A 17,413-nucleotide genomic window follows, 5' to 3' on the forward strand; every position below is an offset into this window, starting at 1 on the left:
TGCAAAAATGTAGTTCAGGGAACGCACATATTACAGTGAAATGAAATATTATATCAAACATCGTTGCCTCTTTTCTGTTTCATTTAAAATATTAATAGCCACAAAAATGTGGTTCATGCAACACGTACACACATTACAATAAAAGGAAATGATATCAAACACCACTGCCTTTTCGTTTTCTTCAAAATATAAAACAACCCTCTTTTCGTTTTCATTTTAAAAATATAAAACATTAATATGTGGTTTAGGTAATATGTGCACATATACTCTGATTCACTATGTATAATAAAATGAAATATGACAAGCACAACTCTGCTTTTTTTTGTTAAATGTCAGTTTTAATGGACAATAATAGCCATCATAAAAGTATAAAGTATAAGAGACTTATGTAATAGGAAATAAAGACAAAAGCAAACAATTCAGTCACGTTAACAAAGTAAGTGCTGTATTAAGATTAATAAATAAATAATTTATGAAACATAACTTTGTGCTCAGCCAAAACGATATGACCTGGAAGAAATAATACATTTGTGAGACCAAAGATTGTCTGTTAGATTTACCCAAAACTAATTTTACCTCACTACAGAGACATCAGTGCCAGAAGCAAATGTCTGAAGGACTAGCCGCTGTGAGGCTGCTCTCAGTGGGATACATGAGCACTGAGTGCCTGGTGATCGCGTGGAGCTCACGTCTCCGAAATCGGCAAAACTAATTTTCAAATAGGCGCTATCTTTACGAATAAACCGTAGATTTGAGTTTTAAACAACTACATTCTTGCCTGAAATACTCTTAGAATGGCATTTCATGGCACAATAACAGTAATATTTTGAAAATGTAACGGTTTTCCCCTCCGCCATTAACGTTGGTTGATTGGTGCGAAATGCATTCTGGGATGCCTAGCTGCCTCAAGTTCATACAAGTCACCCCTGGATGCATCCTTGATAAAGGGGGCGGAGCAAGAACACATCCGGGGATGTGAACTTTGAATTGGAACAGTACTTGGGCGACGACTGATGACGTTTCACAAGTCCACAAGAACACAAGTACAGACAAGAACGCATATTGAGAAACAGCCCGTGATAGGATTTGGTGTGCGCCCTGAGAAACCGGTGCTAAAAACGAAAAGAAACAGGTCAGGGAAAGATCTGTCAGCCACAGAAACACTGTATGTTTGTATTCAGCGGAGCTCAAACTTATAACTTTATTTTAAAACTTTGTCTGTAAATAATCAAAGACACGATACATTTCAATAACACATTGCATATCAAACATAATGGATCCCAAAATTGAGTACAATCACATGAGGAAATAAATACCATGCTTTAGATCTCCCAAGTAGTTTGGTGACAAAATCTCCAGTGAAATCTGACAAAACATCATTCTTCGTTTCATCCTGAAATGATAAAGATGACGCATAGTTTTGTGCTTTTGCATTCATTTAAAACAATTTCATTATATAATATGCCCTCATTTATAATATAATTAATATGTCCAAGTGGCGTTCCGTCTAAATGCTCCCCAGGCCGTCTGAGAGAATGAGTTCACGGGCTAATTAATATAAACATGATAATAAGTTGATCCCTTGTCATTTAAGATGTAACAAAGCATAATAAAGTGTTGGGATTAAGAATGTAAAATTATTAATTGAAGAACAATGGTAATTTTCTGTAATCTATGTCAGTTGCGGTTGCTTTCGGGCAAGCGTAGGCCTATTCTCCGCAGCTTTCTCGCCTCCACACTATTGCTATGAAACTTATCAGCACGTACGATTGTAGCACGTACTCAGTGGTTTGCAGGCATGCGACTGATTTCATGCACGAGGTAGTCCGCGAAGCGCTCTTCTGAGCGGAAAAATGCACTGTTGCTGCCAGATCTCGAATGCCAAAAATTACATTGTGTTTGATGCAAAACTAACTAGACTAAATCAAATGGAAAACAAAAAAAACAAAAACATGATTTTTCAAGCAAAGCGAATTTTGAAAGTCCACTAAAAATATCTGGTTATAGACAATGTCGAAGATATACGTTATTGTAAACATGTCTAAGTGATAAATTAAAAAAAAAAAAATATTATAAAATGTATATACCAATTGAAATAATAACAAACATCAGGAAAAAAAGAGGAAACAATATCTTTGATTTCCATATGCTTGTGTCACTTGCTTCTGATTTTATTGTTGTTTGCAACATTACTTGGCGGCAATATTTTAAAGATTGGTATTTTTCTTGGTCTATTATAGAAGTAGTGTCACCCGGGTGGGAGTTTTAATTTCCATTCACTGGGAATAAAAAAAAATAAAATAAAAATCATTCATTCGATGCAGAGCCATATAGAGCGGGGGAATCCACCATCTCCCCACCCTCTGAATATTAGGCTATGTATCATAACATAGCACTCAGCATACTTGGTTAAAAAAAGTCACTGCTCGCCACTGATATGTCCTCTCATATAAATAAATGTCAGTCAGTCAAAATTAGATCACAAGTCAGTGTACGTCTGAGGAGCAGGGCTGCAGGTGCAGTGTTAGCGCCCCCTGGCTGTGGAGCTGCAGAAGCCGCACAAACTCCGCCGGCATCTTGTGCATGTAAGGATGCGGTTTCAACTCGTCATAATAATGATACGGAATGGAATTGTTCTGCAGGTCGGTTCCAAACGGCCAGAATCCGTAAACATGCACATGCTCACACAGTTCCAGCGCCGTGTTAATTAACATAAACCCAGAGGAGAGGCGGATTGACTTCAGGCCACGCCCCTTCCAGAAACGGTCCAATGTTCGAAGGTAAATGGGGCTGAAGAACACCACCGGCTGCTGAGGTCTGATTGGATGGAGGACTTTGAGAGTTTTGATTGACTGTCCAGTGCAGAAGGTGTAGGCGAAGGCGGCCATAGCGAGGGATGCGTTTCCGTACACACTGACCCGCTCCACCAACGGATCCGGATTCTGCTCCAGATTTTTGAATCTACAGAAACAGTTTCAAATAAACACTCTTAATCATTACAGACAGTCAGAGTTGGCTAGATTACTTACAAATTACTGATCCGTTACTGATTCCAAATTGCATGACCAAAATTGTAGTTAGCAGCCTAACGTAATCCATTACATTACACACAATGTAATCAGACTACTTATAGATTACTATTGACCTAACTCGTTTTTCACATTGATTTAAATAGAATAACCTTATTTATGACTTCAATGAAAAGCTAATAATGAATTAAATCATAAAAATGTTAAATTAAAACAAATAATTTTAAAATGAATCAAACCTACATTTGTTTAACTGCATGTTATGTGACCATTAACCAACATCAGAGAACCATGCACATGCAAATGTGATACTTCATTATTAAAATATTTATTTTAAAATCTCAGGGGTACTTCAGTTAAATATACAGTAGGCCTTAGGTGAAAGAGGATCAGATGACAAAGAAGTTGGTGTATTTGTGGATTTTAATGTGTTTGAAAGACAAACGCCTTCCATTCATAAAATAGGCAACCAAGTTATGATTCAAATAACAATTAATGTATTCATCAGTAACTGATGCAATGTTGAAACACTTCATAAACCTGAAATGATTTGTGTAAATCCAGTGGTCAAATGCTGCGTTGCACCTGATTAATGACTGATCTCTGAGTGAATTTCTGAATGTATATAAGTGGCAGGCTATTTTAGAAAGGAAAATTTAAAAGATGAAAAAGAGGAATAAGGGAGAGTCAATAAATTATGAATAAATTATTGCTGTTGTGTAAATAATATGCAGTCATGTAATCGATTAAAAAAGTAACTGTAGTTTGATTGCGAGTATTTTAAAATGTAATTTAATCTAATTGCAATTACTTAATTTTTGGAATCTGATTACCTAATTACATGTAATCAGTTACTATCCAGCTCTGCTGACAAAACACAGTAAATGTGTGTAAATGTTTATTTGGTAGGCCTAACGTTTAACAAAATGCTAACATTAATGGAACATGTTTATAGCATTTAATCCTCTTGTATAGGCCTAATGTGAATAAATGTCTACAAACACAATTATTGTTTTTGAAAAAGGAATCATTAAATGCATTGTGATTTTAAAATGAACAGTAGTGCATTTATAAAAAATGACATTAACCAAGATTAATAAATGCTGTAAAACATTGCTCATTACTTCATGACTGCTAGATTGTGACCAATGACTACGGCGGTCGAGAGAGCTCAACTTAAGAAAACACATGCAAATAGAAAAAGCAACAGCAAATTAAGAAACCTCTTCACATGCTGCAAAAGTGCAAATACACACAATTCAGAATTGCACTGCAAATACTCATAACACAGAAAAAAAATGCGCTGCATGTAGCACAGACCTCAAAGGGGACCCCAACAATGCTTATGAAAATGAACAATGATTTTATTATAGTAAAAGTAACCATGTATTGATTACAATTTGTATAACCACAGTTGTACAAATACCATGGTTAAACTAGGTTAGTGTGGTTAATTTACCATGGTTTAACTATTAGTAACCATTTTTTATTTGTATTTATTTTTTATATAACAATAATATATATAAAATAGGCCACTTATAGGCTACTTATTGATGGTTAATTTTTTAAGTTGTAAAAGTATCCAGCTTACATTTCACAGTTACAGTAATTGTGTAGTATTTTGCTTTTTTATGCTAATAATATCCAAAAAAGCTAAGAAATTGTATGATCAGGATGTTAAAATCTCACCTTTCAGAATACACATTGATAAGCATATCCCAGCCAGGTTCGTCACTTGTTGCAGTTCCCTTAAACATTTCCGATGTAGTCTGTGCATATTTGCAGCTCATTTGTATTTGTGTTGCGAGTATTTGCAGTGTGTTTCTGTTTTCGCAGCGTGTTTTTGGTTGTGTTGTAAGTATTTGCAGCACATGTGCTGTCAAACAGATGAAGATGTTTTCTTAATTTGTAGGTGTTTTTTTCTTCTTTTTCTATTTGCATGTGTTTTTTCATTTGCAGCGCGTTGAGCTCTCTCGGCCACCATACTATACTGTTTAACCAAATCTGTTTGCCTACATGTAGAGAATAGATTTATTAACATACTTGTTGTAAATGCTGTTTCTGTAATTATTTGAGAGAAATACATCAATTTCAGTGTGTCATCAGACCAGAAACACAGAACTGTCACGAATCTGGTCCGTGGCTTTCTGTCCGATTGTCACCAGAGGTCGCCCTTCCATCATATTAACTCTCACACTACACAGACTGTTACACTTACTCTGGACTTCAGTTCCCACAATTCAGTCTCATTACGCACACGGCTGCAGCCAATCACACTCTCTACATAAGCCATGGACTTCCTCTCTCTCACTACCAAGTATTGTTTAGCATTTATCACTCTTCTAGCGATAGCTATTTTACGGAGCCTGTTCCCGGTCTAGTTCGTAGTTCCTAGTTTAGTCTAGTCTTGCCTTGTCTGTTTTCCTGTGTGAAGATCCTTGCCTGTGTATTTCGGATTGCCCTATCAGATATCTTCCTGCCGTTTGGACTCTGTTTGCTCCTGTCTGGACTATTCTTTGTGCTTACGGATTACCCCTTTTGTCAAGCTCTCTGGATTCTGTTCACCGATCGAAGTCCCACGCTTGTCCTGGGATTACTCTTTGTCTTGCCTGTGTTGTACCTGTTTGCCATTGTCTGAACCGTGCCTGCTATATGACCAAATCTCTGAATAAAAGCCTTGTAAATGGATCCACACGTCTCGTTCGCCCCACAACAAGAACTATAGTTTGTACTTTCTCCACCTTACTGTAATAAACCATTTTCGGTTCCTTTTTAGTCAACAGTTGTTAAATGAACCATTTTTTCTTAGTGTGAAGAACATTTAAATATTCTAAAGGACCTTTTTTTTTTTTTTTCACTATAAAGAATATTTTGTCCAGCTGAAAGATTCCATGGATGTTAATCTAAATGACAAAATCTTTGGTTAGAATTATAAAAAACAAGAATCCATCTCACTGAGAGTTATATCCGAATCTAAAATGTCCTTATTTAAATGTTACATAAACTTGTTTATGGACACTGACCGAATCTGACTGGGGTTGATGGTTATGAAATCCGTCTTCAGCCCAACATCACTGTCATTAATTGTCGCCAAATTAAACCTGAAAGAGAGAGAAAACTTTGTGTTAACAGGAAGGACGCATGATTACTGATGGAAGTGTTGAGAAGCAAGGCATGATGGGATGTGTTTACCGTATGACGAAGTCTGCGCTGTCAATCTCACGTCCACAGCTGCTGTTCTTCAGAATCCCACCGCTGCCGACCACAGCACACCGACCCAGACGACGACCGCTCCAGGGGAAATCCTGCACACATACATTTATATTATCAATATATATTCAATACACTTTGAAACCTCCATTTGCCAAAATAGTATAGTTTTCTCCTATAATGCCTGATGAGGTTAGAGACACCTGACGAGAGATCAGAGACCATTCCTTCATCCAGAATCACTCCAGACCCTTTAGATTCACAGCTTCTTCTCTTCAGGTCACTCATGTTCTGCAGGGTTCAGGTCAGAGGACTGGAATGACCAGCAGAAGCTTGGTTTTGTGCTCAGTGACCCATCTTTGTGTTGTTTTTGAGGTTTGTGTTTGGATTATTGTACGGTTGGAAGATCCAAACATGGCCCATTATAAGATTTCTAACAGAGTCAGTCACTTATTGATTTTTTATCTGTTGGTATTTGATAGAATCCATGATGCCATGCGTCTAAACAAGATGTCCAGGACCTCCAGCAGAAATATAGGCCACAACATCAAAAATACAGCAGTATATTTCATTTTACACATGGGGTACTTTTTATCCCTGTGTTCACCAAACCCATCTCGAGTGTTTGCTGATTGATTGATCATGTCTGACAACTGAATATGCTGGAGATTGTTTTTTGGTGAAAGCATTTTCTTTTCTTGCCTCTTTTTTTTTCTTGAAACCCTCCTAATCAACATGTGCTGATGTAGGTGCTGTTTGCCAATTTTTTAAGGTTTTCTGACCCCGAGACTCAATTATTTTCTGCAATTCTCCAGCTGTGGATATTGGAGAGTCTTTAGCCGCTCAAACTCTCCTCCTCACCGTGCATTAGGACGATATAGACACATGTCCTCTTCCAGGCAGTTTCATAACATTTTATGTTGATTGGAAATTCTTAATTATTGCCCTGATGGTGGAAATGGGAATTTTCACTGCTCTAGCTCTTTTCTTAAAGACACTTCACTAATTTGTGAAGCTCAGTTATCTTTTGCTGCACATCAGAAATATATTCTTTGGTTTTTCTCATTATGATGATGATTAAGGGAATTTGGGCTTTGTTTTCCCTCCTATTTATATTTCTGTGAAACCTATTACCTGATGCCTATTAGGTTTTAATATGCACACTTTAAGTACTAATATGTTCCTTTAAGGTACCAAAATAGACCCTTTAGGTACAAACATGTACATTTTGAATAGGTACCACCCCAGTGACAGCTTTTTTACCTTTATTTGTGAGAGTGTAGGGATGGACTGGCTTGACAGGTTGTGTCACATTCAGAGGACAAATCTGGCCCCAAACTATTACAGAAGCATGCTTAAAGACTTAATGACTTTTAAACGTGTGATTGTCTCTCACAGACACACCTCAGGCAGCATGCTGTGAACGACTGCATTCATTTTGTATGTTTTAATTGTGCTCGTCTCATATGGGATGGTCTGATCAACCGCTGTGTTTTGTTTGGTGAGGAGTAACGATCCTGTGGCGTTACAGCAAAACTGCAGCCTCATTCTGTCATAAAACACACAGAGAGAAAGTTTATCAGCATTCAGTAGCTTTATAAGCGTTACCTCTCTAAAAAATAACTACCTCAACATTCAAAGATGTATTGTTTTTAACAGCTTGTCTCATTAAACACCCCGATAATTACAATGTTTTTTGAAAAGTCTTGAAAATGAATCTAAAACATCACTGTAAATCACACACACACATACACAACTGATAAATCAGCACATGTTAATTTCATACTCATTGTAAGGAAGAGTCTGCAGCGTTATGCATCATGGATACATTAAATATAGCAAAATGTATTACTAAGTTTTGAGATGACACAAAATTAACAAAATTCTAAGTTTTAGGGATGACACAAAATTGGTTCCCTAAAAAAAACTTAGTGTAAACTTTTCTTAGTGAAAAGACTGTTTTCACTATTAAATATATTTCTGTGCAATGGAAATATTCCATGTATGTTAAAGGTTCTTCAAGGAACCGTCAATATCAATAAATAAGCTTAAATAAAATTGCACAGATACAAAATCTGACATAAATACTGAATCTGTATCACTGACATTTCAGAAGATTTCAGAATTAACCTTATTTGACCCTATTTATGTTTCAAATGACAGTGTTGCTTGACAACTTCACTGAAAGAAGAAGATAATAAAGATAATAAAGTTTTAAATCACACGATGCAATAAGGAATCTGTCCAAGGCCATTTTTTTTTTTAATTTAAAAACAAAGACACACGTACCTGTTCAGCTCGCGCTCGGTAGTGTTTTCTTTGTACGGGCAGCTCATGAAATCTGACAGCTCCCGCGTGAAACTCTCCAGGTTTATACTGAGAAGGAAACAAACACATTTAAGTTATCAGTCCTCTGAAACAGAAGGAAAGCTGCTTGATCTTGATTCTCACGCACCTTTTGGCCGGTTTGATAATAGAAAACTTGTGTCTGAGTTTAGCGCAGCGCAGCAGCTGAAGCGTGTCCGTCATCCCATCTCTGAAACAAAACACAAGTTTTCAAAGCCACTGTATCATTTGAAATTGATTTAATTTTTAAGCCTCTAAATGATCCACATGATCAATCTCCTCATGTCATCTGTCTCTGATTGATGGAGTTTTTTATCCAGTAAAAGCTCTTTTAGTGTAATTGTACAAGTGTGCAGCTTCATCTTGTGCTTCATATGTTGTCAAATCTTGACTGATTTTGATCAAGTAAGCGTCAGAATAACTGCAGTCATGTCTCCAGATGAACACTTGCTGGACTGAAGCAGCTCAGCTTTAATCATTTTCTAGAAAAATCAGTGCGTCTCAAATCTGATCATCAGGATCTTCTGAGGAGCTTTACTTTCACTGTTCCTCAGCGGAGGAATGATCTTCATCTCACATCTTCTGAGGAGCGTTTATTCCTTCATCTCTCCATCAGCATTGCATTATATGTTTGGATCATTTACATCTCATCTTACTGAGATATATTATTGGAGATATAGAGCGACCGCTGATATTTAGATCATTTAATGTCAGTATTTTGTTGTACTGTTATAAACATCTTATTGATTTACATCAAAAGCATCAGAATCTCATCATAGAAATATCAGTATCTGCAGTAAATTCATATTTTGCTCAGTTTGAGTCTCTAAATAAAACTGAACAGTTTTTTTTTTTCACCATGTTATCAAAGTATCAGACACTATAAGCAATAAAACCATGATTTATCAGATACAATACAAAACAAAAACACACACGCAAACATTTTTCTTAGACTTTGTCTAAAAGTTCAATAGACAAGTTTAAAAAATGTGTTTTTTTTTCAGACGTCAGCCTCTAGGACTGCATGATTTGTGGTTGTGTCTGTAGGTCCTGTGTTACAGGTTCATCCTGGGTTTGTTTCTGGGTTCTTTTCTACAAAACCTTAGTCAAAATCAAACATTTTGTCAGAATTTTAAAGTTTTTCCTCTATTGAATAAGACTGAAAATCCCTTCTGTTGTTATCTTGATTTGATTTAGGTGGAGCAGAGTTTCTTGAATAACAGGATGAGTAACAAGTTTACTAATACTTTCCTCAAGGCATGATCCTGATAGCAATGTTGATTCAGTAACACGTCCATTTTAAAATGCAAGCATCACTGCTGCTGAATATCTCCTATAAATGCACATCACCAATGCCAAAACAAACTTCATTCCACCTGAACAGAAAAGCCTTACGTCAGTGCTCTGATTTACTGATAAAACAACATAAGAATCTCACTCTTCCAGTGAACTTTCTGTTCGGAGAAGGTTTTGCTGACGTTCCCATTACGTTATGAATGTTTTTCAAAACGTCCAGTCAAAAACCCTTACGAAAATTAACAATGGTTTTACTATAGTAAAAGTGTAACCATAATTTTTGGGCGTATTGACTACCATTTGTATAACCAGTTTTACTACAAATACCATGGTTAAACTACGGTTAATGTAGCAAAACCATGGTTAATCTGTGGTTACCATAGTTTAACTAGGCTAACTATGTTTTGTTTTTGGTTTTATTTGTAGTAAAACCGTGATTAATGTTTGTAAGGGAATGCGACTCGACTGCACATCGTGCTTGCGGAATTAATTGAGGACAAATAGTTTAAACATCGTATTTTCACAGCAGCAAACTGAAGGAATCCAGAACAATCTTTACTATGCGCTGCTGAACAATCTTATCTCTGACAAAACAATCTATTATACATCTAAATAACATTTCAGTCCTGATTAAAACTGCAATGACGTTTCGATCTAAAAATAACATTTAAAAACAATGTAAAAATAAAACCCCACCGAAAACAACTGAACCGCTTCATGACAGCAAGGACACAATATCATTAATGAAATAATGCAGGCAACGGTGTTAACCAACAAGAGCTACAACAATAAATCATGTAAGAAGACTTAGAAACGATAGACTAACGATTTAGATTTTATAACAGACTTGAGGAACACTGAGTCTGATTTAAAATCGCAATAATTAATTAAATGTAAATGTTCACCTGGAGGAGTGTGTGTTGCGTGTGTAATAAAACATCACACACACACCTTGAAAGACGATCAGGACCATCAGGAGCCTGGAGATCCGTCGGAGAAACGCCAATGCCATCAGAAAAACACATGAACGAGTGTGTGTGTGTGTGTTTGAAATTGAGGGGTTGACTCCCCAACACTCACGCAAGCAAGCACTCATAACCCCGCCCCTCTCGACACGATCTCCGTAAACCGGTGTTACGAGATTTTCGGTTTCCGAGATTTTCAGTTTCAGTGGGCGGAGCATACATGAATATTAACTAGTTTCCCGGACATGCGCGTGGAACTGACAAATTCAGTTTACGCTCCTTGTATCTCAGGTTTAATGGAATATTAATAGGTAAATATATTTAGAGCGTTGCATAAACCTATGCCTAAACTACATTTCGTAACAGTTTTGATTAGTTTGCTGTATTTTGTTCACACAAACCTTCAAGTCGTCCCTGACTGAATGATTGCAGACATTCTTTGTGTAATGTTAGGATAAATCACCGCAAACCAGTTGTATACATTGATTTCAGTTCGTTAATTGTGCTGTTCATTTGTTGCTCGCAAAGCTTTAAAACTGTGTCTTATTAATTGTTATAATTTGTTGAATACATTATCTGCTACAAATGAAATAAACCTATATGAATGTATCTGTGGACATATTTTTGTATAGGGTGTGATCCATGTCTTAACTTACTCTGTTATATATGTTTCCCATATATAATATTTAAACATTTGTACAAACAAATATAAATTAAGATGATCACAAGTAAAGGTGTAAGGTTTCCCTTGCACAGTGAAACCAAGAATCCCAGAACACCTGGATGATTATGTCTACACTGATTTCCAATAGTAGTGCAGATATAGACATGTGAACCAACAACCATTTCAATTATTTATATCTTCTGTTACCTTTTATGTTTTAAAACGGTCATCCTCTGGCAATGAATGAAATAACACCATATCAGTGGCCTAAGAAGAATTTTGCAACCTACACTGATGTTATTCTCTGTCATCTGTTCTTTGACCATGTGTTGCACTGTACTTATGATACACAATGATGATCATTTATACAAATGCATGATCTATTTTGATGCACAACATTATAAGCCATAAAGTTTAATAAACATATATTATTAATTAGGCTTTAAATAGAGGCACTTTTCTATAAATATAAAGTGGAATAAAGATTGGATTGTGGCCTTGACTATCTTTTGATATCTAGATGTTGCTATAATGTGTGTTGGTGTGGAAGTTTGATATTATTTGAGACAGTGACATTTTATTTTTAAAAATATGAATTCAATAATGATTCACACTCAAAATTTAGTCATGGAGGATGTGATTAATATAAGTTTTCCTCAGTTTTGAGTATGAATCACTATTGAATTCTTGTTACAAACTAAGAAGATTTATGCACCAAAACAAGACTACATAGGAGAAAAGAGTGTGATGTAAATATCCTTTTTGGATCTGCTGTATAAAAATATGACACATAATAAAGTTATTCTAAGATCATATGTAAGAGAGGTAAAACAACAACAACATATTTCTAAACTTGATTCTGGCATTTGACTAGTGACATTACCATTCAAAGGTTTTGGGATTACTATGTTGTTGTTGTTGTTTTAGTATTATTATTATTTTATTTTATTATTATTTTTTAAGAAATGTATGCTTTTGTTTGACAGGGATGCATTTAATTAAAAATGACAGTAAGTACATTTATAATGTTACAAAATATTTCTATTTCAAATAAATACTGTAGAACTTTCAGTTCATCGAGGAATCCTGTTACTGTGTAACGGTTTCCACACTTCATTAAGCACAACGATTTTCAACTCTAATAATAATCAGAAATGTTTCTTGAGCAGCAAATCAGCATATTAGAATTAATTCTGAAAGATCAAATGACACTGAAGAGGAAAAATTGAAATCTGACATCACAGACCTTAAAGCCTTAGAACAGCTAATCAGAATCAGAGCTTTATTGCCAAGTGTGTTTACATACACAAGGAATTTGTCTTGGTGACAGGAGCTACCAGTGCAAAGAAAAAAATGATAATACAGACATACATTAAATTATATATATATATATATAGAGAGAGAGAGAGTTGCTGTTAATAAAATAATTTTGTTAACATCAAATTAGTTGCATATTCTATTCCATAAAATGCCGTGAAGGCCTATTTGTTTTCTCATTTACAGTGTACCAAATATAGGCTACTTTATACACTTTTGTCCATACAAATTTGTTTAATCCAAAATTTTGCTTATGTATTAAAGGAACACTTTCATCCATGTGTGTGGTCTTGGATTCCTGTTCATTTTGTAAATATAAGTCAAACAGTTTGAAGAATCACACCAGGGTAGATTAAAAATGATTAGTCCACATGCAGATACAAGTTTATTTCAGCTGTTGCACTCAAAAGATAACAATAGCAGTTTTAAAGCATTGCAAGCTAAGCTACAGCACAACAAACTGAATTCAATACAACTAGCTGAGGTTTGCTGTGCTTATCCTAACATTACACAAAGAATGCTTGCTATCATTCAGTCAGGGACGACTGCACAAAACGTGCAATTAATAAAAACGTTATAAACCGTTACAAAATGATGAACAAATAGGCATACGTTTGCACAACGCTGAAAATATTTTAAAATATTCCATCAAACCTGCTGAGATACAAGGAGCGTAAACTGAAATTGTCAGTTCCACGCGCATGTCCGGGAAACTAGTTAATATTCATGTATGCTCCGCCCACTGAAACCGAAAATCTCGGAAACCGAAAATCTCGTAACACCGGTTCATAAACGAAGACCTTGTAATTTGCTGTGCAATGTTTTGGACCAAGAAAATTATTCTTGAAGTAGCCTAGTTTTGGTGCGACTTTGAGTCTGTCTTTGTCGAGACTGGTGTTGAGAGGATTTCCAGAAGGTAGACACATTTTATCATCATAAACACAATCTTGTGTGGTTTTATTTTAAAACAGTGGTTCGAGCTCAGTTTACAGAGAACGTTCTCCGGTTAACGTTCTGGCGGGGTTCTCTTAAAGTTATGAGCAAATGTTTATTCAGCAGTGTAAACAGAAAGCTCCTTCAAAGTTATCTTTTCGGGTTTTGAAAGTTCAACCATGATAAAATTGAATTTCCCCTTGACAGTCCCTTAAAAAACGTTTTAAAACATAAATGGACGTTTTGAACGTTCAGATAACCTTTAGTAATAACGATTTCATAACTAAATGGGAAGGTTAGCAAAACATTCTTAGAATATATTTTTTTGTTAGCTGCATGGGACCACATTCAATAAGACCAGAGCATCGAAATACAATTCTGAGCGCAAGCGAAATACCATTTAATATAAAGATTTTGATTAATACCAATATTCCTCGTGCTCCTTCTTGACCGTTAAAGAGCCCAAAAAAAACACGCAGACAACAACAGTAGCCTAACATTTCGAAGATTTGGGATGCAGTTTAAACACAATGTAAATCATTTCAATCCAGTTAAAACGCATGATAGCCAATACATACGATTTTGGGAAAATCAAGTCTACAAATTAAGAGTAGCATTTATTCCTAATTCCTAATTTCAGGAATATGTTTATTTGTTTATGCATTTACACAGTTATAAAAAAGTATCAAGGTTAGCGTTTGCTTCTCTAGTTTCATTATCTAGAATCTCGAAACTACGCAGAAAATATTCCGAGTAAGAAACAAAACACTTTAACTTCTCCAACAAGCTGACATGTTCAATATCAAGCCATTCTGTATCGTTTTTATTAAATTGTGGTGCGCGAACTTAAAGAGATGTCTTACAGATGAATAAAGCGTAACTAAAAATTAGGCTTATACCCACAACGCGTTTTTAAAAGAAAAATAATTCTCCACAATGTAGACTACCAGTTGCTCTTAGACAAAATGTGTACTCATTTTATGATTTATTGGTATATATAAGTTAATTTCTGCGGGTGCAAAGTTGAAGGTCGAAGCACCAAAGCGACATATGGCTTGTTCACATATTCATACGTATGATGCTAGAGCTTAATAACGAATCTATTAAAAACATAAGTTTTCCATTCACTTCAAAATCTATTTATGCAAATTCAGAAAGATTCAATTCGATCCACAATTAAATTATATTAATTTACTGGTTTGATTTCGTATATTTTTGAAATACATTTATAGGATTCTTCCTGACGTCTTAGACGAGAACAACAAAAACTATCTGAAATTATTTACTGCACTAAAAGTAACTAAAAAAAGTAAACACATTAAATAATACATGTAAACACAGGCTTCTTGGAATATGCTATTTTAGAGCTAAGTAGAAAAAATTGACCATATTTCCTCATTTTATGTCCCTAATATTACCAGTTATGAAGTCAGTACATCTACTACAATCTTACTACATTCATCTGTCTCACATGTTATTAAACACACTCTAAAATCTGTAAAATCAGGGTAAAGTGTACTGTATTAATATGAAGGCATTTCCCGTATTGATTATTTAATTTGATGTATTTATTTATTTATTTTGTGCAGGATTCTACCTAACTTTTGAAGGAGGGTTATTGGAAATGTTGGCTAAACTAACGAATAATGTCCAGGCAGAAAATCACCAGTATATATATATATTTTTTTATAAGCGTTTTATAGTGATAACGCAATCAGTCAGCATATTATTTCTATTGTGAGACAGCGGTCATCTGCTCATGTGATAACCCTAAATCTGACATGAAGACCTCGGAAAGCTGCTCAAAAAAAGGTTCAAAACGGACGGAACGGATTTCGCGAGCGGCGATGAAAGAGTGCGCGCGTTTCGAACAAATAAATAATTAAATGTTTGTATGCAAGTAGGGAATGAAAATGAGTCTGTGAGGGACAGAAGTTCCTCAAGCTCATAAAGGCTGTGTAAGTTCCCTTCCTTCATACTGCATATGACTGCACTATATATGACTATACAAGCAATTAGGCCTGTATCATTAATTTCTCGATCGATTCGGATATAGGCCTAGACAGAAGCATTGTGCTGTGAGGAACATAATTTGATGAATGTAAAAAAAAAAAAACGAAAGAAAGAAATGATCTTTGACCTGAGGTTTGTGGATAATCATAGCCCAGTGTCTATTTATGATGAGGAAGCAGCAGGTAGGCTAACATCATACAAGTATTTAGGGATTCACTTTGATTCTCAGCTATGACTGGGCCATCATCAAGTGGAGTGTTTGTGCACAAACTTGACAGCTTTTGCACTTTTTGCAAAGGCTTAGGGTCTGTGGGGTGGATAAAAGTAGGGTAGACTGAGTACAGTTAGAGACACTTTTTCATCACTACACAAAAACTAGATGCTGAAATGAAGTGATTTTTCACATGATATTTCTTTTGCTTGTGTACTAAAATATCATAAATTGATAATAGCCATAAGTAGTTCATATTTTCCACACTTAGCTCATAAACATGAGGTGCATTTTTGTTTCAACTGTACCCATATGGTGTACAGTTGAAACAGTAGCATGGTACAGTTGAGACACCCATTCTTAATGCTCTAAAGCTGGCTAACCATTTATAGCAAATGTAATAAATTACAAAATTACAGTTTTAAATAATTACAGTTTAAAAATAAATTTATTTATTTGCTTTATTTAATTCAGATTCAGTTAAACAAAACAGGAACAAATATTTAACACTACAAAAATATATGGCAAACAGTATAAATGTAAACATAACAGTAAAAATAACAATATACATACTCGTACAGTGGGGCAAAAAAGTATTTAGTCAGCCACCAATTGTGCAAGTTCTCCAACTTAAAAAGATGAGAGAGGCCTGTAATTTTCATCATAGGTATACCTCAACTATGAGAGACAAAATGAGGGAAAAAAATCCAGAAAATCACATTGTAGGATTTTTAAAGAATTGATTTGCAAATTATGGTGGAAAATAAGTATTTGGTCAGTAACAAAATTTCATCTCAATACTTTGTTATATACCCTTTGTGGCAATGACAGAGGTCAAAAGTTTTCTGTAAATCTTCACAAGGTTTTCACACACTGTTGCTGGTATTTTGGCCCATTCCTCCATGCAGATCTCCTCGAGAGCAGTAATGTTTTGGTGCTGTCGCTGGGCAACACAGATTTTCGATGGGGTTGAGATCTGAAGACTGGCTCGGCCACTCCAGGACCTTGAAATGCTTCTTACGAAGCCACTCCTTCGTTGCCCGGGCGGTGTGTTTGGGATCATTGTCATGCTGAAAGACCCAGCCACGTTTCATCTTCAATGCCCTTGCTGATGGAAGGAGGTTTTCACTCAAAATCTCACGATACATGGCCCCATTCATTCTTTCGTTTACACGGATCAGTCGTCCTGGTCCCTTTGCAGAAAAACAGCCCCAAAGCATGATGTTTGCACCCCCATGCTTCACAGTAGGTATGCTGTTCTTTCTCCTCCAAACACGACAAGTTGAGTTTTTACCAAAAAGTTCTATTTTGGTTTCATCTGACCATATGACATTCTCCCAATCCTCTTCTGGATCATCCAAATGCTCTCTAGCAAACTTCAGACGGGCCAGACATGTACTGGCTTAAGCAGGGGGACACGTCTGGCACT

The 17,413-nt window shown here is 35.7% G+C and overlaps 1 protein-coding gene across 3 annotated transcripts; it reads right to left on the minus strand.

The window, feature by feature from the left end:
• Positions 1–337: 337 nt before the first annotated feature.
• Positions 338–11,005, minus strand: LOC131531667 (alpha-2,8-sialyltransferase 8E-like). 3 transcript variants are annotated; one of them, XM_058762605.1, is made up of 8 exons: positions 10,962–11,005; positions 10,787–10,861; positions 8,695–8,775; positions 8,529–8,615; positions 7,644–7,788; positions 6,222–6,334; positions 6,053–6,130; positions 338–2,961 (listed from the first exon to the last, which is right to left on the minus strand). In XM_058762605.1, exons 2-8 carry the CDS (start codon positions 10,852–10,854, stop codon positions 2,487–2,489), a joined length of 1,047 nt encoding a protein of 348 aa, XP_058618588.1. In that variant the 5' UTR covers positions 10,855–10,861; positions 10,962–11,005; the 3' UTR covers positions 338–2,486. The 3 variants fall into 3 exon arrangements, with proteins under 3 accessions (XP_058618588.1, XP_058618586.1, XP_058618587.1); XM_058762603.1 differs by lacking the exon at positions 10,962–11,005 and having other exon boundaries at positions 10,787–10,944; XM_058762604.1 differs by lacking the exon at positions 10,962–11,005 and having other exon boundaries at positions 10,833–10,925.
• Between the last annotated feature and the right edge of the window lie 6,408 nt (positions 11,006–17,413).

This window comes from Onychostoma macrolepis, chromosome 23 (assembly GCF_012432095.1).
Source record: "Onychostoma macrolepis isolate SWU-2019 chromosome 23, ASM1243209v1, whole genome shotgun sequence".
NCBI classification, from domain to species: Eukaryota; Metazoa; Chordata; class Actinopteri; order Cypriniformes; family Cyprinidae; genus Onychostoma; species Onychostoma macrolepis.